At 45.0% G+C, this 22,218-nt stretch overlaps 1 protein-coding gene and 1 long non-coding RNA gene across 2 annotated transcripts in view; one reads left to right on the top strand and one right to left on the bottom strand.

Moving 5' to 3' along the window:
- The window catches only part of LOC135507558 (FRAS1-related extracellular matrix protein 2-like), a 50,651-nt gene extending 28,528 nt beyond the window's left edge, over positions 1–22,123 (top strand). The window contains exons 7-24 of the mRNA XM_064927070.1: positions 4,311–4,460; positions 6,306–6,515; positions 8,879–9,076; positions 9,309–9,473; positions 9,674–9,856; positions 11,821–11,951; positions 12,966–13,124; positions 13,521–13,824; positions 13,911–14,042; positions 14,260–14,591; positions 14,918–15,110; positions 15,425–15,529; positions 15,880–16,007; positions 16,442–16,576; positions 16,785–16,911; positions 19,061–19,248; positions 19,730–19,876; positions 20,065–22,123. Of these exons, the coding sequence (XP_064783142.1) occupies positions 4,311–4,460; positions 6,306–6,515; positions 8,879–9,076; positions 9,309–9,473; positions 9,674–9,856; positions 11,821–11,951; positions 12,966–13,124; positions 13,521–13,824; positions 13,911–14,042; positions 14,260–14,591; positions 14,918–15,110; positions 15,425–15,529; positions 15,880–16,007; positions 16,442–16,576; positions 16,785–16,911; positions 19,061–19,248; positions 19,730–19,876; positions 20,065–20,667 (3,590 nt within the window). The 3' untranslated portion in view covers positions 20,668–22,123. The remainder of the gene's footprint in view (positions 1–4,310; positions 4,461–6,305; positions 6,516–8,878; positions 9,077–9,308; positions 9,474–9,673; positions 9,857–11,820; positions 11,952–12,965; positions 13,125–13,520; positions 13,825–13,910; positions 14,043–14,259; positions 14,592–14,917; positions 15,111–15,424; positions 15,530–15,879; positions 16,008–16,441; positions 16,577–16,784; positions 16,912–19,060; positions 19,249–19,729; positions 19,877–20,064) is intronic.
- LOC135507564 (uncharacterized) lies at positions 980–20,117 on the bottom strand. The gene is made up of 5 exons (XR_010450672.1): positions 20,035–20,117; positions 19,708–19,888; positions 4,400–4,454; positions 3,954–4,063; positions 980–1,544 (listed from the first exon to the last, which is right to left on the bottom strand). It is a non-coding gene; the product is annotated as an uncharacterized LOC135507564 (long non-coding RNA).
- Positions 22,124–22,218: the final 95 nt, after the last annotated feature.

The raw sequence follows: 22,218 nt of genomic DNA, 5'->3' as shown, positions 1-22,218 counted from the left end.
CTTTGATGTGCCCAGTTACAATTTACAAGTGTACAGGTGTGTGTGTCTTTGTCTGGGTTTTTGTGTGTCAGTCTCTGTCTGTGCTGTGTGTTGTGTGTCAGTGTGCACCTGTGATGCCTTAACAACCAAACCCTTTCATCCACATTGATTTATTATCATTTGATCTCCCAGCAGTTGTCTAATATTGAACACAGTCGCTGAAAACACAAAGTCGTGCAACTAGATACAACACTATTGAACTGATAACAGGGTCCTTACTTTTCACTGACGATAGACACTTGTCAATAGCATTACTTTGCTCCACTCTTTGTTCTCCTGTTAGTGAGGTAGAATAAAGGAACAATTGATGCAGCCATGCCAAAGGCACTAAGGTAAAGAGGAAAGACAGAAGACTAAAAGAGAGAGAGAGCTGGTGCCAAACAGTAGATGAAAGGAGAGAGGAGAGGCAGGAAAGATGTGGTTAGAAGTTGGTTTATCAACAACAAAAAACAACTGAGCCACATAGGAACTACAGTAGGGCTTGTGAGAGCATGTAGACTGTAGGACTGTACAACGCCTGGTGAAGCCTCTTTGGTGAGAGTGTTACCATCAACACCATCAACTCAGAGGCCAGGTGATGAGGATCCTCCAGCCATCATCAACTCCATAACTCAGAGGCCGGGTGCTGGGGATCCTCCAGCCACCATCAACACCATAACTCAGAGGCCGGGTGCTGGGGATCCTCCAGCCACCATCAACACCATAACTCAGAGGCCGGGTGCTGGGGATCCTCCAGCCACCATCAACACCATAACTCAGAGGCCGGGTGCTGGGGATCCTCCAGCCACCATCAACACCATAACTCAGAGGCCGGGTGCTGGGGATCCTCCAGCCACCATCAACACCATAACTCAGAGGCCGGGTGCTGGGGATCCTCCAGCCCGGGCGATGCCCTTCTTTACTGTAACCACTGGTCTCTATGTGTAATCTATTCCACTACAGGTCCACTCATGGATGGTACCATTCCGCAAAGCCACAGACAGACAGACAGTGGCACACAAACACACTCAACCCAAGACAAAAGCACCTCTCCCCACATGTTTGTCTTGACTCCCCTCTCTTTGCCGGGTCTTTCCCCTCCTCCCTGCTCCCTCCTCTCGCTCTACCCCTGACTACACACTCCATCTGTTCTATCCTATACTTCTAGTAACAGGTGGTAGAACTGGGAAGAGAGAAAATAGAATAGAATAGAAACTCCAGTCTTAACTACACTGGACAACCCTCTGTCATGACACATAAAAGAGCTCTCTGAACGTGTTTTGTTCTGAGACACTCCTCCAGCTCCACCACTCAGTGGATCTGGGGGAAAACAGAGGGCTTCCCTTTGTGTTGCAGGGGCCAAGAGGCAGGTGGGGAAACAGGGATTTGTGGGAGAGGAATGTCAAATGACAGGCATGTTTTTCCTCTGGCTCCTGTTTGATGGTTTTCAGCCTCCATTTCTGTTTTAGTTGTGTAGCTGTGATCTGAGATGGGGGTGATGGTTTGTTTACAACTTCAAGAACGCTCTGGAAGTAAAAAAACAACAAACATATTAGGATATCATATCGACATAAATGTTCCCTCTTTTCGTTTGCATGTAGGTCAAATATCACCCGTAGGCTTTAGATGAGAAAGAGGAGATGTGTTTGTTTGTTACACAGGTGAACCAAGAAACACGTTCAATGGAGATTTTCCATTGATAATGATTGTTAATCCAGGACCAGTCTTAAAGGTCCAATGCAGCCGTTTTTATCTCAAAATCAAATCATTAAGAATGAATTACCGTACTGTGGTTGTTTTAAATTAAAATGGACAAAAATACACAAACATTGCTTCTTAGCAAAGGGTAATTTCTCAAGCAAGAACTTTTCTAAGAATGTCTGGGAGTGGTCTGAGTGGGAAGGGGAAAACTGAAAATGAGCCATTGCTGGTAGAGAGGTTTAGAAATCTCTTTCTTATTACCACATGGTGATGTCACAATGGAAGGCCAAAACTCCATCCCACCAAAACAGGCTGAAATTTCAGGCGGCCTTTTCAAACAGCTCTTACACTAACAGCTATTTCACAGTATTATTCCAAACGCAAAGTGTGGAAATATATATAAAACACAGGAAAATCACAAAAATCAGCCTTTAAGCTGTGCCTGTGAAACTGCCCCTTAGTGTTCAAGTGATTTACTTTCTGAATCTGAGGCCACTCCAGTCCTCCCCATCCACTCTGACTGAATGAGACATTTATCTCTCTTTAGTTGTCTCTCTGAGCCGTTCCTCTTCCTCTCCTCTGCACTTCTCTCCTCCTCCTCCTCTCCTTCCTCTCTCCCACCCTTCAGAGCTCATTCATTTCACTAACTGATTTGTTCTAATGACAGACACACTCACAGTCAGGGCTACACTCCCCACTTCCTCCCCTGTAATTTGGAGTACAATGGAAACGTTATGTCTAAGTAATCAGCGTGCATTCCCAGACATGATCTCCAGGCGACAAGAGGAGATGTCTTCTCAATGTAAAGATCCATTCCTCCATTGTGCCACAAACTTCTTGGTGGGTCCTGAAATCTAAAGTGACAACACTCTGTGTGTGTGTGTGTGTGTGTGTGTGTGTGTGTGTGTGTGTGTGTGTGTGTGTGTGTGTGTGTGTGTGTGTGTGTGTGTGTGTGTGTGTGTGTGTGTGTGTGTGTGTGTGTGTGTGTGTGTGTGTGTGTGTGTGTGTGTGTGTGTGTGTGTGTGTGTGTGTGTGTGTGCTCGTGCGTGTGTGTGCTCGTGCGTGTGTGGATGTAAACCCATCTTCCTGGCTGAGTAAACCTGTGGTTGGGACCCCGGCCAGCATTAGGCTTCATTGTTATTAGTCTGGCTCTTCCTTCTCATTGATCCTTTAGGGATTGCCATGTCTCCTTCCCCCTAACCAGCCACCCCTGGTACTAAACAGTATCTCTGGTGATTGAGAGGCATTGAGAGTAAGCCAAGTTTCAGCGGGTCAGCGGTGGTTTTCTGACTGCGGCAGTACAAGCCCTAGTCTAAAAACATCTCTAGACCACCTCTTAAAATCCTCTTCACCTAACAGTCAGTTAAATGTGTACATACTTCCTATTCTCCATGTCTTACTTTTACTATTTTATCCAGCTATAGACTAAATAATCACGAGTGTCACAATATTGTATCTGCCCTTTATAGAAATGGCAGAAAGCTCAATTATAGATCACCCTCATTAGTGGATGTACAGTAGGCAGCAGTAGCTTGTCAGTGATGATCAGGCTGGCTGTTATAGAGGGGTGTACAGTAGACAGCAGTAGCTTGTCAGTGATGATCAGTCTGGCTGTTATAGAGGGGTGTACAGTAGACAGCGGTAGCTTGTCAGTGATGATGAGTCTGGCTGTTATAGAGGGGTGTACAGTAGACAGCGGTAGCTTGTCAGTGATGATGAGTCTGGCTGTTATAGAGGGGTGTACAGTAGACAGCGGTAGCTTGTCAGTGATGATGAGTCTGGCTGTTATAGAGGGGTGTACAGTAGACAGCGGTAGCTTGTCAGTGATGATGAGTCTGGCTGTTATAGAGGGGTGTACAGTAGACAGCGGTAGCTTGTCAGTGATGATGAGTCTGGCTGTTATAGAGGGGTGTACAGTAGACAGCGGTAGCTTGTCAGTGATGATGAGTCTGGCTGTTATAGACGGGTGTACAGTAGACAGCGGTAGCTTGTCAGTGATGATCAGTCTGGCTGTTATAGAGGGGTGTAGAGAGATTAATCCGCTGTGTGTTCCAAGGATATGCATTCCTTCCCTCTAGTCTATTACTCAGAGAGGGAGAGGTAGAGATCCTCCTGTCTGTGCTGCCTCCCCCGTCTCCTCCCTCTTATCAGTGCTACTGTCATCAGACAAGGTGGACATCCCATCCCTCTTCTCCCCCCAACTCATCCCCCTTTCACTTATCCACCATTTCTACCTGGCTTTTCAGGTGTGCACTGTAGACCTCTGGCACTGAGTTCAGACGACACTGTCTGGCCTCGATGAGGGGAGGATGATGAAGGGATGAGTGGGGTGACAGGTCTCTTCCTGGAAGGAGAGGGAAAGAGGGGGATGACCCCGTCAGCCGTACCAACTGTATCTGACAAGCCAAGTTCAGACCAGAAATGTGGATTATCCCATGACAGCTTCTTCCCCAAAGACATCCTTAATCAAAACCACATTTTTGTAACTTAATGTTCATATCTGTAAGATGTAGATGATAATATACTGACCTGACCTCTCTCTCTCTCTCCCCTCCCTCCCCCATCTCTCTCTTTCTCCCTCTAACCCACAGAGCCCTCTCTGTATTTCGGAGAACTAGATTACATTGTGGATGAGAGTTCAGGCTATGTGGAGGTCAGGGTCTGGAGGACTGGCACTGACCTCTCCAAGACGGCCACAGTGACCGTCCGCTCCAGGAAGAGTGACCCCGTCTCTGCTGAAGGTCAGAAGAAGAACGTGAATGTTAGATCTATTATTCCTATCCTCTTTGTGGTGTAGCGTTTCCAGAATACAGTGCCTTGCAAAAGTATTCATCCCCCCTAGCGTTTTTCCTATTTTGTTGCATTACAACCTGTAATTTAAATGTAATGTAATGGACATACACAAAATAGTCCACATAGGTGAAATGAAATGAAAAAAATAACTTGTTTCAAAAAATTATATATACTGTATATTCACCCCTTTGCTACGAAGCCCCTGAAGAAGATCTGGTGCAACCAATTACCTTCAGAAGTCACATAATTAGTTCAATAAAGTCCACCTGTGTACAATCTAAGTGTCACATGATCTCAGTATATTTACACCTGTTCTTAGTGGTGTTGCAGGCCCCAGAGTCTGTAGCACCACCAAGCAAGCATCACCATTAAGACCAATGAGCTATCCAAACAGGTCAGGGATAAAGTTGTGGAGAAGTACAGATCAGGGTTGGGTTATAAAAAAATATCCGAAACTTTGAACATCCACGGAGCACCATTAAATCCATTATTCAAAAATGGAAAGAATATGGCACAACAACAAACCTGCCAAGAGAGGGCCGACCACCAAAACTCACGGACCAGGCAAGGAGGGCATTAATCAGAGAGGCAACAAAGAGACCAAAGATAACCCTGAAGGAGCTGCAAAGCTCCACAGCGGAGATTGGAGTATCTGTCCACTTCAAGCCGTACACTCCACAGAGCTGGGCTTTACGGAAGATTGGCCAGAAAAAAGCCATTGCTTTAAGAAAGAAATAAGCAAACACGTTTGGTGTTTGCCAAAAGGCATGTGGGAGACTCCCCAAACATATGGAAGAAGGTACTCTGGTCAGATGAGAATAAAATGTAACTTTTTGGCCATCAAGGAAAACGCTATGTCTAGCGCAAACCCAACACCTCTCATAACCCAGAGAACACCATCCCCACAGTGAAGCATGGTGGTGACAGCATCATGCTTTGGGAATATTTTTCATCGACAGGGACTGGGAAACTGGTCAAAATTGAAGGAATGATGGATGGCGCTAAATACAGGGAAATTCGTGAGGGAAACTTGTTTCAGTCTTCCAGAGATTTGAGACTGGGACGGAAGTTCACCTTCCAGCAGGACAATAACCCTAAGCATACTGCTAAAGCAACACTTGAGTGGTTTAAGGGGAAACATTGAAATGCCGAGTCAAAGCCCAGACCTCAATCCAATAGAGAATCTGTGGTATGACTTCAAGATTGTGGAACCCATGCAACTTGAAGGAGCTGGAGCAGTTTTGCCTTGAAGAATGGGCAAAATCCCAGTGGCTAAATGTGCCAAGCTTATCGAGATATACCTCAAGAGACTTGCAGCTGTAATTGCTGCAAAAGGTGGCTCTACAAAGTATTGACTTGGGGGGGGGGGTGAATAGTTATGCACACTCAAGTTTTCAGGTTTTTTGTCTTATTTCTTGTTTGTTTCATAATAAACCATATTTTGTATCTTCAAAGTGGTAGGCATGTTGTGTAAATCAAAGGATACAAACCCCCCCCAAAAAAATCAATTAAAAAATAAAGAAATGGCAAGGGGGGTGAATTCTTTCGCAAGCCACCGTATGTCACAGTATTTACAATTCCCCTGGAGCCCCTCAATCTCTGTTTTCACATTATTCACAATCTCTCTATCAGTGTAATTACACAGAATTCCCAATCGTTCCTAATATTTCTCAAACAATCCGGTGTCATCTCTTTCTCTGTTATGGTAGCATTCCAATGCCCTTATTGGCTCTCTCTCCATAAAGATATATGTGTAATGTTCTATTTCTATGTTCCCCGTGTCCCCCTGCCAGCCGGCCTGGACTACGTGGGCATCAGCCGTAACCTGGACTTTGCCCCTGGGGTGACCATGCAAACATTCAGAGTGACCATCCTGGATGACCTGGGTCAGCCGGAGCTGGAGGGGCCTGAAACCTTTGACCTGGTGCTGAGGATGCCCATGAACGCTGTGCTGGGAGAGCCCAGCAAGACCATCATCACTATTAATGATACTGTTACTGACCGTGAGTTATACACACTCTGTAACACATCCCCACACATGTACATATATAGCCCCCAGCAAGACCACCATCACTATTAATGATACTGTCACTGACCGTGAGTTATACAGACACACACACTTTTTCACACATTGTTTTAGCGTTAACATAACCACTGTTTTAGCGTTAACATAACCAGTGTTTTAGCTCTAACATAGCCACTGTTTTAGCTCTAACATAGCCACTGTTTTAGCTCTAACATAGCCACTGTTTTAGCTCTAACATAGCCACTGTTTTAGCTCTAACATAGCCACTGTTTTAGCTCTAACATAGCCACTGTTTTAGCTCTAACATAACCACTGTTTTAGCTCTAACATAACCAGTGTTTTAGCTCTAACATAACCAGTGTTTTAGCGTAGAACATAACCAGTGTTTTAGCGTAGAACATAACCACTGTTTTAGCGTAGAACATAACCACTGTTTTAGCGTAGAACATAACCACTGTTTTAGCGTTGAACATAACCACTGTTTTAGCGTTGAACATAACCACTGTTTTAGCGTTAACATAACCACTGTTTTAGCGTTAACATAACCACTGTTTTAGCATTAACATAACCACTGTTTTAGCGTTAACCACTGTTTTAGCGTTAACCACTGTTTTAGCGCTAACCACTGTTTTAGCGCTAACATAACCACTGTTTTAGCGCTAACATAACCACTGTTTTAGCGCTAACATAACCACTGTTTTAGCGTAGAACATAACCACTGTTTTAGCGTAGAACATAACCACTGTTTTAGTGTTAACCACTGTTTTAGCGTAGAACATAACCACTGTTTTAGCGTAGAACATAACCACTGTTTTAGTGTTAACCACTGTTTTAGCGTAGAACATAACCACTGTTTTAGCGCTAACATAACCACTGTTTTAGCGCTAACATAACCACTGTTTTAGCGCTAACATAACCACTGTTTTAGCGCTAACATAACCGCTGTTTTAGCGCTAACATAATCACTGTTTTAGCGTAGAACATAACCACTGTTTTAGCGTAGAACATAACCACTGTTTTAGCGTAGAACATAACCACTGTTTTAGTGTAGAACATAACCACTGTTTTAGTGTTAACCACTGTTTTAGCGTAGAACATAACCACTGTTTTAGTGCTAACATAACCACTGTTTTAGCGCTAACATAACCACTGTTTTAGCGCTAACATAACCACTGTTTTAGCGCTAACATAACCGCTGTTTTAGCGCTAACATAACCGCTGTTTTAGCTCTAACATAACCGCTGTTTTAGCGTTAACATAACCACTGTTTTAGCGTTAACATAACCACTGTTTTAGCGTTAACCACTGTTTTAGTGTTAACCACTGTTTTAGCGTTAACCACTATTTTAGTGTTAACCACTGTTTTAGCGCTAACATAACCACTGTTTTAGCGCTAACATAACCACTGTTTTAGCGTAGAACATAACCACTGTTTTAGCGCTAACATAACCACTGTTTTAGCGCTAACATAACCACTGTTTTAGCGTAGAACATAACCACTGTTTTAGCGTAGAACATAACCACTGTTTTAGCGTTAACCACTGTTTTAGCTCTAACATAACCACTGTTTTAGCTCTAACATAACCACTGTTTTAGCTCTAACATAACCACTGTTTTAGCTCTAACATAACCACTGTTTTAGTGTTAACCACTGTTTTAGCTCTAACATAACCACTGTTTTAGCTCTAACATAACCACTGTTTTAGCTCTAACATAACCACTGTTTTAGCTCTAACATAACCACTGTTTTAGTGTTAACCACTGTTTTAGCTCTAACATAACCACTGTTTTAACGCTAACATAACCACTGTTTTAGCGTAGAACATAACCACTGTTTTAGCGTAGAACATAACCACTGTTTTAGTGTTAACCACTGTTTTAGCTCTAACATAACCACTGTTTTAGCTCTGACATAACCACTGTTTTAGCGGAGAACATAACCACTGTTTTAGCGGAGAACATAACCACTGTTTTAGCGTAGAACATAACCACTGTTTTAGCGCTGAACATAACCACTGTTTTAGCGTAGAACATAACCACTGTTTTAGCGCTGAACATAACCACTGTTTTAGCGTAGAACATAACCACTGTTTTAGCGTAGAACATAACCACTGTTTTAGCTGTTCTCCTTGTATGAATTGTTTGTGTTTTGTTATCCATATAAAAGTAGCTTTGAGATGATTGTCTATGGCACATTTAGTCAGTGAGCAATGAGAAAATTAAACTATGCTCCCTATGCAGAAGCAATGAAAATAATATTGAGCTACTAGAAAACCACAGTATTGATAAGTAGTATTCTGTTCTCTTCAGAGCCCAATTCAAATCTACTTATCATTCCAGTGCCCAAGGTTCAGTTCAAGGATGCTGCCTATAAGGTGGATGAGGCGGACGGGGAGATGAAGGCCGTAGTGTATCGTAGTGGAGACATCAGTCACAGGTCTACGGTGCGCTGCTACACCCGCCAGGGCTCTGCCCAGGTCATGATGGATTATGATGAGAGGCCCAACACGGACGGGTCACTCATCACCTTCTTCCCAGGTAACCCCAGTCTCTCTCTTTCTATCTCTCTCTCCCGCTCTCCTCTCTCCTTCTCTCCCTCTTTACCCCCCCTCTCTCCCCCTTCTCTTACTCTCTCTCACTCTCTCCCTTCCTCCCTCTCTCTCTCTCTCTCTCTCCTTCCCTAGCTCTACCCCTTCTCTCTCTCAATGTCTTTATATCCTCATACTTCTATGTGTTAACGCTGTGTTCCCCCTGTCCGTCTGTCCCACAGGGGAGAGTGAGAAGGAGTGTGTGGTGAACCTGGTGGATGATAACCTATACGAGGAGGACGAGGAGTTCCGTCTGGTCCTGGGAACGCCCAAGAGCAAGTCACCCTTCGGAGCCTCCACAGGGGAACAGAGCGAGGCGGTGGTCACCATTACTGACGAGAAAGACAGTAAGCTTTCCCCAAGGAACACGGAGATATCTACCACACCGAACATCGGGCTACATTGTATAGATCTATATAACAAAGTATTACAAATAAAATGCCAAAACACTCTGTTTAATGAATTATTTGATTCAGTCTCTAGAGAGTTAGAGTCAGTAGTTTGTTCTGTTTTGCATCGGGAGTCTAACCGGATTCTCTCTCCTCAGAGCCCATCATCCGTTTCAGTGAGATAAAGTACAGTGTACGGGAGCCCCAGTTCCAGGGGGAGACAGCCGTGGTGAAGATCCCTATCCTGAGGCTAGGAGACACATCCAAGGTCTCCCTGGTCAGGGTCCACACCAAGGACGGGTCAGCCACCTCCGGAGAGGACTACAACCCGCTGTCGGAGGGTGAGTCCTACCATTAAGTTATCATATAGTTTAATCATGTAACACAGACATAACTAACCCTAACGTCCAGAGAGGACTACAACCCGCTGTCAGAGGGTGAGTCCTACCATTAAGTTATCATATAGTTTAATCATGTAACACAGACATACAGTAACTAACCCTAACGTCCAGAGAGGACTACAACCCGCTGTCGGAGGGTGAGTCCTACCATTAAGTTATCATATAGTTTAATCATGTAACACATACAGTAACTAACCCTAACATCCAGAGAGGACTACAACCCGCTGTCGGAGGGTGAGTCCTACCATTAAGTTATCATATAGTTTAATCATGTAACACAGACATAACTAACCCTAACGTCCAGAGAGGACTACAACCCGCTGTCAGAGGGTGAGTCCTACCATTAAGTTATCATATAGTTTAATCATGTAACACAGACATACAGTAACTAACCCTAACGTCCAGAGAGGACTACAACCCGCTGTCGGAGGGTGAGTCCTACCATTAAGTTATCATATAGTTTAATCATGTAACACATACAGTAACTAACCCTAACGTCCAGAGGGGACTACAACCTGCTGTCGGAGGGTGAGTACACATACAGTAGCTAACCCTAACGTCCAGAGGGGACTACAACCTGCTGTCGGAGGGTGAGTACACATACAGGAACTAACCCTAACGTCCAGAGAGGACTACAACCTGCTGTCGGAGGGTGAGTACACATACAGGAACTAACCCTAACGTCCAGAGAGGACTACAACCTGCTGTCAGAGGGTGAGTCCTACCATTAAGTTATCATATAGTTTAATCATGTAACACAGACATAACTAACCCTAACGTCCAGAGAGGACTACAACCCGCTGTCGGAGGGTGAGTCCTACCATTAAGTTATCATATAGTTTAATCATGTAACACATACAGTAACTAACCCTAACATCCAGAGAGGACTACAACCCGCTGTCGGAGGGTGAGTCCTACCATTAAGTTATCATATAGTTTAATCATGTAACACAGACATAACTAACCCTAACGTCCAGAGAGGACTACAACCCGCTGTCGGAGGGTGAGTACACATACAGTAACTAACCCTAACGTTCAGAGAGGACTACAACCTGCTGTCGGAGGGTGAGTACACATACAGGAACTAACCCTAACGTCCGGAGAGGACTATAACCTGCTGTCGGAGGGTGAGTACACATACAGGAACTAACATTAACGTCCGGAGAGGACTACAACCTGCTGTCAGAGGGTGAGTACACATACAGGAACTAACCCTAACGTCCGGAGAGGACTACAACCTGCTGTCAGAGGGTGAGTACACATACAGGAACTAACCCTAATGTTCAGAGAGGACTACAACCTGCTGTCGGAGGGTGAGTACACATACAGGAACTGTAGTCTATGTTCCATTATCCACTCTAGCATCCTTCTTAGATTGTCCAAAATATTGCTTCATTCTAAGTGGGATGTTAGTATGGGCGTTAGAACAGAACCATATGAGATTTGACGCTTTAAAATGGATGTCAAAGAAAAAACAATGATTGCAAAGTTAAATAAACCTTACAACTCTATGCACAAGGACGACTTTTAACAACGTCCACTGAACATTTTACAAAAACACGTTTAGTTGAAGAAACAGCACATACCGTCATTCTGTTACCAAACTTTGCATCTGCACTGTTCTTCAAGTAAATGAGTTTTTATGTAAAATGTTCAGTGTCAGTTGTTAAAAGTAGTCTTGTCAGAGAGTTGTATGGTTTGTTTAAGTTTGCAATGATATTTTTCTTGTTTGACATACATTTTAAATTCTCAGCATTATTCTGTTACCGTAGAATATACAGCCATCGTTGTCATACTGTGTTGGGCACTGTCGTGTATAACCCATTCACACCAAAAACGATGTGATACATTTTTAATAGAGATCCTTATTAAGCTCTTGTTTAACCTTGTGTGTGTCTCTCAAGATGTGGAGTTCAAGGAGGGCGAGACAGAACACTTTGTGGAGGTGCAGATCCTGTATGACGGCCAGAGAGAGATGAGAGAAGCCTTCGTCGTCCACATGAAACCTGATGAGTACATGGTTGCAGAGATGCAGGTAAGACTGAGGGCATGGGCTCTTTATCTTTCTCTATACCTATACCTCTCTATCGCTCTCTTCCCCTCTGTGTCTCTTTCTCTCTCTCTCTCTCTCTCTCTCTCTCTCTCTCTCTCTCTCTCTCTCTCTCGTCAGTTGACTGAGAACAAATTCTCATTTACAGAAACAACCAGGGGAATAGTTACAGGGGGGATGAATGAGCCAATTGGAAACAGGGGATGATTAGGTGACCGTGAAGGTATGAGGGTCAGATTGGGAATTTAGCCAGGACACCAGGGTTAGCACCCTTACTCTTACGATAAGTGCCATGGGATCTTTAGTGACCACAGAGAGTCAGGACACCCGTTTAACGTCCCATCCGAAAGATGGCACCCTACACAGGGCAATGTCCCAATCACTGCCCTGGGGCATTGGGATCTTCTTAATTTTAGTCCAGAGGAAAGAGTGCCTCCTATGGGCCCTACAACACCACTTCCAGCAGAATCTGGTCTCCCATCCAGGACCAACCCTGCTTAGCTTCAGAGGTAAGCCAGCAGTGAGATGCAGGGTGGTATGCTGCTGACACCCACCTAGATCACCCACCGAGACACACACACACCATATAAATACCCTCAGCGGGTCTCAAGGCATGCACACACACTTGAACACACAAATAGCCAGGCAGCAGCTGCCACTGTCAGCGGCCCCGGCACCCAAATCACCAGCTATTATAAAAAGACTTCCTGGTTGAGTCTATGCTATGAGAATGTCCCTCAAGTCAACCCACAGAGCAGTGTGACCTACAAACACAGCTATGTGGCATCCCAGACATGTACTGTACCATACCACTAACCTGACACAAATAATGCTAGAGGTGTACACTCACTTAAACTCACTTTTCTCCTTTGGTATTACAAATATGCTGTTCTAAGGAGGACTCCGCCTTCTCAAACGTCCAAGTTTACAATGTACAGCACAATAAAGTGTACTGTACCCACGGAATGGTGTTTTGAATCTCTCTCTCCCGTTCATCAGATGACTAAGGCAATTGTGTACATCGAGGAGATGGACAGCGTGGCAGACGTCACCTTCCCAGCTGTGCCTACTGTGGTGTCCCTGCTAATGTACGATGACACGGCCCGTGCCAGGGACAACCCTCACCCCTCTACTGGCTACCCCATCGTCTGTGTGACGGTGAGTGGTGGCCACTGGGCCCAGACACACACACGCAGAATACAACCCCCTAGACACACAGACACACACACCTTATATCCAGGTGTTTAACCATGTAAAGCTAGCGACAAGGTTGGAATAATTTCATCCAGTCCAAAAAGCCGAGGCTTCAAACTGAAGGTCTTTGTGTTTCATAGTTTCAAAACCTGTTGTTTAAGTGGAAAATCAAAATGCTTTCTCCAGTTCTGACTAAATCCTAAACATGAGACCCTTTCACCGGCATAACAAATGTACACATGTATTCATATAGCCCCGTAAACTTCCCTTCACGTGTTGAGCGCGTTTTACAAGACGACTGTGTATCGTCCTATTACATACCATAATACCACGTATCTGTGGCCCCTCCCTCACCTGCAGGCCTGCAACCCCAAATACCATGACTTTGACAAGACGGGCTCCATCTGCACGGCGGAGAGCATCAACGACACCCTGACCCAGTACCGCTGGCTGGTCAGCGCCCCCAGCGGGTCGGACGGGGTCACCTCGCCCCTGAGAGAGGTGGACACCAACACCTTCTTCACCAACACTAAGTCCATCACCCTGGACTCCATCTACTTCCAGGCTGGGTCGAGAGTCCAGTGTGCTGCCCGGGCGTTCAATACGAACGGGGATGCTGGTCTGGAGCTGTCCAGTCCCATCATGGTGGTCAGCAGGGAGGAGGGTGAGTGGAGACTGGGGGGGAGATGTGATGGAGTGTTCAAGGATGATTGTCTATCCGACAATAATATGTCTCGTGTGCCTGTGTAGGTCTGTGTCAACCACGTATCTCTGGCACGGTGGGAGCTGAGCCCTTCTCTGCTAAGATCCGCTACACCGGCCCTGACGACCCTGACTTCCCCAACCTCATCAAACTCACTGTCAACATGCCGCACATGGACGGTGAGTAACAGGCTCTGTCATGTCCTTACCTACTCGACTAGAGTCAGTTTGATTGTTTCGCTAACAATCGATGACAATAGGACTGAGGTAGAAAGAAATGATTCAAGATCAGTTGTCAAGGGTAAAAAGTTACCAGGTCATTAAAAGATTTATAAATGTTGCAATGGATTGATGATGTATTGAAACCGTCTCTCTCTCTCCCCTCTCTTCTCCTCAGGCATGTTACCGGTCATCTCTACGCGGCCCCTGTCCAACTTCGAGCTGACCCTGTCTCCAGACGGCACGCGCGTGGGCAACCACCGCTGCTCCAACCTACTGGACTTCAACGAGATCCAGACGGGCCACGGCTTCATCACCGACGCCACCAAGAACCCTGAGATCATCGGCGAGACATCGCCCTACCAGTACAGCGCCGACATGCGCTCCACCAACAGCCTGAGATTCTACAGGAACCTGAATCTGGAGGCTTGTCTGTGGGAGTTTAATAGTTACTACGACATGTCCGAGCTGCTCACCACCTGTGGAGGTTCTATTGGGACGGATGGACAGGTACTGGAGAGAGAGAGACATACACACATATGCACTGATGCAAACACACACACACACAAACTGACACGCTGGCTGTTCTCTGTGTGCAGCTCTCGATTACTCAGTCTGCTGTTGTTGTTTTTTCAGTAATCTGTCAAGTTGAAAGTAGACATTTTGAAATTCCCTCTGTGTTAAATTCCCTCTGTGTTAAATTCCCTCTGTGTTACCTTTCATGCTTGAATGCTCTGAAGTGTTCCTATCCTTCTGTTTTGTACTGTGGTATATGCTGATCCAGGTACAGTTGAAGGTGACCCTGACTATGTATCTCTGTGTTGCTCTTCCTCTAGGTGCTGAACCTGGTCCAGTCCTATGTGACTCTGCGCGTGCCTCTCTATGTGTCCTACGTCTTCCACTCCCCCGTTGCCGTGGGAGGATGGCAGCACTTTGACCTGCAGTCAGAGCTCAAGCTCACCTTTGTGTACGACACCGCCATCTTGTGGCAGGACGGAATCGGCAGCCCGCCGGAGGCTGAACTACAAGGTACAGTCAATTCGGCCCACTGTTAGCTATTTTAAGTACTACAGTGAGGTGAATGGCTTGCAGTATTACTCAGTTAATACATGTATAATTAATAGTCTGCAGGCACATTTGATTAGAATCTCAGAGCTGACGAGGTGAAAAATCTGCCGATGTGCCCTTGAGCAAGGCACTTACCCCTAATTGCTCCTGTAAGTCACTCTGGATAAGAGTGTCTGCTAAATTACTAAAATGTAAATAATGTCTGATGCATTATTTCACCAGTGAATGATAGAGGTGGATAATAACCCTGATTTGATGTAACTGTGTCCCTATAGGATCCATGTACCCCACCAGCATGAGGATCAACGAGGAGGGACGTCTGGTGGTCAACTTCAAGACTGAGGCCCGCTTCAGGGGACAGTTTGTCATGTCCCACCCAGGTATTACACACACACACACACACACACATCCGATAGGGTGATTGTATAGCTTTCTCTCCGATTGGGTTGCACTGTGACCCAGATCCTGTACCGCTATTAGAATGGAACCGTCTTAGGGGTTGTTCTGCCAAATGTCAACATGACATTAACCTTTTCAGAAAGAATAAAACTACTGTCAGCAACGTAAAATGTGTATACCTTACAACGAGGTGCGACATACAGTCTACAGTACAACGCCGGTCTTAAGATGTTGTGTTCATGTAGGCCCTGTGTCAGACACATCAAGCAAAGAAACGCTCAACAGAAGTGTACGTGTGAGACTAAAGAGAGGTTTGACTGTGTGTTTCCAGGAACCACTCTGTCCTCCATGGTGATGTGTGCTGACCTCTCTGGCCTGACCTTCACCCTGGCCCTGATCAGGACTGAGCCCACCTACAACCAGCCCATGCAGCAGTGGAGCTTCGTCTCTGACTTCGCTGTGAGCTGCCATCTTGATCATTGTCTGTCTTAGAGGTAGACTCAGCGATATGACGTGGCCACGAGCTGCACCGTAGATATTGCGATGAGCGAGAGACAAGACTTCACTGTCACACACGGTGTCTGCGTATGTGCACCGGTTCGCTTCACGCTGTCAGAGCGTGGTAGGTGCAGGACCAAAACAGCTGAGCGCTCTTAGTTGTTGAGGAAATGGACCCACTATGCTGTTTACTTTGTGTACCTACGTCATATCGCTGAGTCTACCTTTAACTTTGTATTCTTAGTGTTGAAGCCAACTGGTAGACTGTAATGACAGAAGACTAAGGTTAGCTTTAGCAGCACGTACAGTATGGATACCAGAGCAGCAGTACCTACCTTAAATGGTTGGTGTGTTTTAAAGTTGTTTTAATGATGTTGTAATGTTGTTGTCTGTAGGTGAGGGACTACTCTGGCACGTACACAGTGAAGATGATCCCCTGCAGTGCCTCTCCCAATGGGGAGTTCAGCATTCCCCCTGTGTGTCACCCACGAGAACCCCTCACCTTCCACATGGACATCCGCTTCCAGCAGGTCACCACCACTGCATACCCACAGTCTCTGGCAGACTAGCATACCCAAGACGCTAGAATCAAGAGGAAACTTTGTCATTCACCAATGCTGATTTGTCTTGGTGTTGTATGAGGCTAAAAACAAGTAGTAGCAGATACTTGTTAATTAAATGCATTGAACCAAACATTCAACTCTCCTGTGTTTGACCTTTGCCCTCTGACCACCCCAGGTGAGTGACCCGGTGGCAGCTGAGTTCAGTCTGAACACCCAGATGTTCCTGCTGTCCAAAAGGGAGCTGTGGCTGTCAGACGGATCCATGGGCTTCGGAGAGAGCACCGACACAGCCTTCTCAGAGGGTACTGGACTACTACTGACCCCTAGTGGACATTCTAGGAACCACTAGTCAACATATAGATAGATACACCACTAGTCAACATATAGATAGATACACCACTAGTCATCATATAGATAGATACACCACTAGTCATCATATAGATATATACACCACTAGACATCATATAGATAGATACACCACTAGTCATCATATAGATATATACACCACTAGTCATCATATAGATAGATACACCACTAGTCATCATATAGATAGATACACCACTAGTCAACATATAGATATATACACCACTAGTCATCATATAGATAGATACACCACTAGTCAACATATAGATAGATACACCACTAGTCAACATATAGATAGATACACCACTAGTCAACATATAGATAGATACACCACTAGTCAACATATAGATATATACACCACTAGTCATCATATAGATAGATACACCACTAGTCATCATATAGATATATACACCACTAGTCATCATATAGATAGATACACCACTAGTCATCATATAGATAGATACACCACTAGTCAACATATAGATATATACACCACTAGTCAACATATAGATAGATACACCACTAGTCAACATATAGATATATACACCACTAGTCATCATATAGATAGATACACCACTAGTCAACATATAGATAGATACACCACTAGTCAACATATAGATAGATACACCACTAGTCAACATATAGATAGATACACCACTAGTCAACATATAGATATATACACCACTAGTCATCATATAGATAGATACACCACTAGTCAACATATAGATATATACACCACTAGTCATCATATAGATAGATACACCACTAGTCAACATATAGATAGATACACCACTAGTCAACATATAGATAGATACACCACTAGTCAACATATAGATAGATACACCACTAGTCAACATATAGATAGATACACCACTAGTCAACATATAGATATATACACCACTAGTCATCATATAGATAGATACACCACTAGTCATCATATAGATAGATACACCACTAGTCATCATATAGATATATACACCACTAGTCAACATATAGATAGATACACCACTAGTCAACATATAGATAGATACACCACTAGTCATCATATAGATAGATACACCACTAGTCAACATATAGATAGATACACCACTAGTTAACATATAGATAGATACACCACTCGTCAACATATAGATAGATACACCACTAGTCAACATATAGATAGATACACCACTAGTCAACATATAGATAGATACACCTCTAGTCATCATATAGATAGATACACCACTAGTCAACATATAGATAGATACACCACTAGTCAACATATAGATAGATACACCACTCGTCAACATATAGATAGATACACCACTAGTTAACATATAGATAGATACACCACTAGTCAACATATAGATAGATACACCTCTAGTCATCATATAGATAGATACACCACTAGTCAACATACATGCTCTTTCATGACATAGACTGATCAGGTGAAAGCTATGATCCCTTGTTGATGTCACTTGTTAAATCCACTTCAATCAGTGTAGATGAAAGAGAGGAGGCAGGTTAAAGAAGGATTTTTAAGCATTGAGACAATTGAGAGATGGATTGTGTATGTGTACCATTCAGAGGGTGAATGGGCAAGACACAAGATTGAAGTGCCTTTGAACAGGGTATGGTAGTAGGTGCCAGGCGCACCGGTTTGTGTGTCAACAATTGCGACACTGCTGGGATTTTTCACGCTCAATAGTTTGTGCATCAAGAATGGTCCACCACCAAAAGGACATCCAGCCAACTTGACACAACTGTGGGAAGCACTGGAGTCAACATGGGTCAGCATCCCTGTGGAACGCTTTCGACACCTTGTAGAGTCCGTACCCCTGACAAATTGAGGCTGTTCTGAGGGCAAAAGTGGGTGCAACTCAATATTAGAAAGGTGTTCCTAATGTTTTGTCCACTCAGTGTACATTATTAGCTGTTTTATCTTATAGAACTCACACAGCTTTCTGTCTAACTGCTTTCTGAGTTTGAATGTAAAGATAATATTTAACAGTCTAATAACCATTTAATGAAACTATCAGTGCTTGTTGAAATGTCACAGAGCAATTGACACCACCCTCCTCTAATCTCTCCCTCCATCCCCCTCTCCAGGCTCCTCCATCTACGGCCGTGTGATGGTGGACCCAGTCCAGAACCTGGGTGACTCCTTCTCCTGCAGTATAGAGAAGGTGTTCCTGTGTACAGGAGCTGACGGTTACGTCCCCAAGTACAACCCCACCAACAAGGAGTATGGCTGCCTGGCCGACGCACCTTCACTGCTCTACAGATTCAAGATCCTGGTGCGTACGCCAATCACTCAACACATCATGCCTCCACTCAGGGGGAGATTCCTCTGGAGTTTTGTTATGGTCACTTTGAATGCAGTTGGGTCAGTTTTGCTATATCTATTAATTCATTCACAAGTAATTTCTTGCTTCAACCGTCTACAAACATTTGTGTTCTTGACATCTCAGTACATGTGAGCCATGCTGCTGTTAGGCTGTTGAAATACATTTGACGTTTCAGTCATTTAAGCAGACGATCTTATCCAGAGCGACTTACAGGAGCTATTATGGTTAAGTGCCTTGCTCAAGGGCACGTCGGCAGATTTTTCACCTAGTCGGCCAACGTATTCGAACCAGTTACCTTTTTGATTCCTGGTCCAATGCTAACTGCTAAGTTACCTACCTCTAATCCATAGACGTCCTATACAATATTTCTAAGTGAGGTTCCTACTGTAATGATTTCAGCGGTCTAACCGGTGTGTGTTTTCCTCCTCAGGACAAGGCTCAGCCAGAGACCCAGGCCACAGCGTTTGGAGATGTGTTGTTTGGTGCCACTCTGGCCCTGGACACTCCTGGAGGCCTGCCTCTGGTCAGACAGCCTGGTTCAGACGGATTCGCCCTGTCCTCCTCGCCTCTCTTCCAGGTCAGCTGTAAACTGGATAACAATGAGAAATTAGTCTCTGTATGGTTGAATTAAATCTGGTTTCTGAAATCTGAGTTTGATTACTTGCACACAAAAAAACACGAATTTGGTTTGGAATCACACACTGAAAGGTATAGGCCAAAGGCTTTATCACTAACCTCAAGCTCCACTGTGTCTGGATGTTCCAGGTGGCTGCAGGTCGGGAGTGGTTCATCCACACCATCTACACCGTCCGCTCCCGAGACAACGCCAACCGTGGCATCGGCAAGCGTAGCCTGGAGTACCACCACAGCCTGTCCTCCGTGGCCGACCCTCAGCCCGACCTCCACACCTCCTCCCGGGGTCGCCACCGTCGTGCCGCCCACGCTCCGGACCTGGCCCAGGACATCGGCACCGACAACAATCGGGGAACCAACATCCAGCACATCGCTCTGGACCGAACAGACCGCCTGGTGGTGAGCCAGCGCCAGCCATGGGGTGGACGTGACCGGGCTGGGTCGGACCGCAACTCACCCTTCCTGGAGCGCCCCCTCCTGGAGAGCTCCGGCAGGGAGCCTGTGGACACCTCCACCCTGCCCACGCTGGTCGGCCTGGCCGGGTTGATCCTTCTCATCTGCCTGGTGGCCATGGTGGTTATTCTGCTGGTGCGGCGCAAGAGGAAGAACCAGAAGAAGAGCCAGTTCCCTCCCTACTCCACCTCGTCGTGCTCGGCCTACAGCGGAGGGAGTGGCAACAGCAGAGAGGGCATGATGGGTACTGGGGGCAGCAGCTTGGACAGCTCTGAGGTCTAGGCTCATGACTAGAGACAGCCCTCCTACCAACACCACCCCGTCCCTGTGGCCTTCTGATAAGACATTGACAGTTGTCGACGGTTCCACCCTCTACCACTGCGGTGCCGTCTCATGGCTCTATCCAATCCTTACCGCTGAAGCGTTACTGATTGCGTGATAAAAATGCAAAGGTCATTTCCGATTGAGCCGACATATGCGGTGTTTACCGTGAATAGTCTCCGCTAACTCGGGAACACTGGCTTTCAATTTCAATCGCGCTGTAACACTTGAACTTCAGCAATACGGATTGAATAGAGCCCTAAGACAGGGCTAACCCTGCCTTCTGCTAGCACTGAAGACAGCATAGCCAGTTCGTGGGACAGTTGATGTCAGTTGATGTGTGTTGTGGGCCTATAACCAGAGTATGAATGCATGGCTGGCCAAGCCTGGAGAGAAAGTCATGTGAGGATCCATGAACCCTCAATGAAGTGTTTTCAACCCTTTTCCCGTGGTACAACATGGGTTTTAGTCCCCCTCAACAACCCAATTGTCAGAACTCCATTCAGGTGTGCTTTAGTTCATGTGTCAAATATTGGGAGTCCCCAAGGGCTGATGTTGTGGAGAATACCCCGTCCAACTATGCTGCCATAGCTGAACATCCCAATTAAATCCTAAAACAGTAATGGCATCTCCAGAAGGTAAAAGCAACTAAATGTCCCCCTTGATAGTGCAGAGCAGCTTTGAGGAGACTATTCTGTCCTGTTTTTCTTAAGAGAACTAGCCTATCATGTTATTTTTGTTGTCGATCGTTCAATCCGTGTCAACTAATGTTTGTTTTTTTGAGTGCGAGATAGAGAGCCAAGTGGATCGAATGTTGGGTTGTGTTGGTCCGGTCGAGGCTGGCTGTATCAAATGTGCTAAATGTGTGTATTTTGTAATATTGATTGATGCACTGCTATGCTTTACAAAGCCCTCGGTAGTCAGCAGGTGTGCCCACTGCAGCAGAGCACAGACATGGTGCTATTCAATGGGATTGTGACGTTGTCCATTTTAGTCATTCAAGTGCTTAAACTATTCATTCAGAATGTTTTTATACATTTTTGTTTCAGGTGAGGTTTAAAAATAAAAATCACATGTATGTGTATATTATTAAGTCAGTGTACATACCTGCATGTATAGGATGTTAAGTCAACACAGGACAATGCAAACAAGAAAGGTATTAATTACTAAACCCTGGTGCAACTTGAAGAATCTGTTAACCCCACATTTGATGCTGTTTCTCAACTGAAGTATGTGACTATCTTGATCTTATGCAAGTGACAGTATAAGTTAATAGGTGCCAACTAGTTAAGGTATAGAAATTTGTCTCCCGACCAATTTAGATCAAATTGGTGACTTATCAATTTTGTGATAATTTCAATCAATTGTTTGATGTCCTCCAACTTTAACTGCCAAATACAAAATGTACTTTTCTGAATGATTTTGGTCCTAGTCTTCACTCAGACTGCTTGTGAACGTCCACTGCTCTTTCTGTGAAAAGCTTTGCACAAATATTCAACAGAAGTATATATA

The sequence above is a fragment of the Oncorhynchus masou genome, chromosome 21 (genome assembly GCF_036934945.1).
Source record: "Oncorhynchus masou masou isolate Uvic2021 chromosome 21, UVic_Omas_1.1, whole genome shotgun sequence".
Classification (NCBI taxonomy): Eukaryota; Metazoa; Chordata; class Actinopteri; order Salmoniformes; family Salmonidae; genus Oncorhynchus; species Oncorhynchus masou.
Note: the sequence above shows the minus strand (reverse complement) of the source record. Positions and strands in the feature narration are given on the sequence as shown.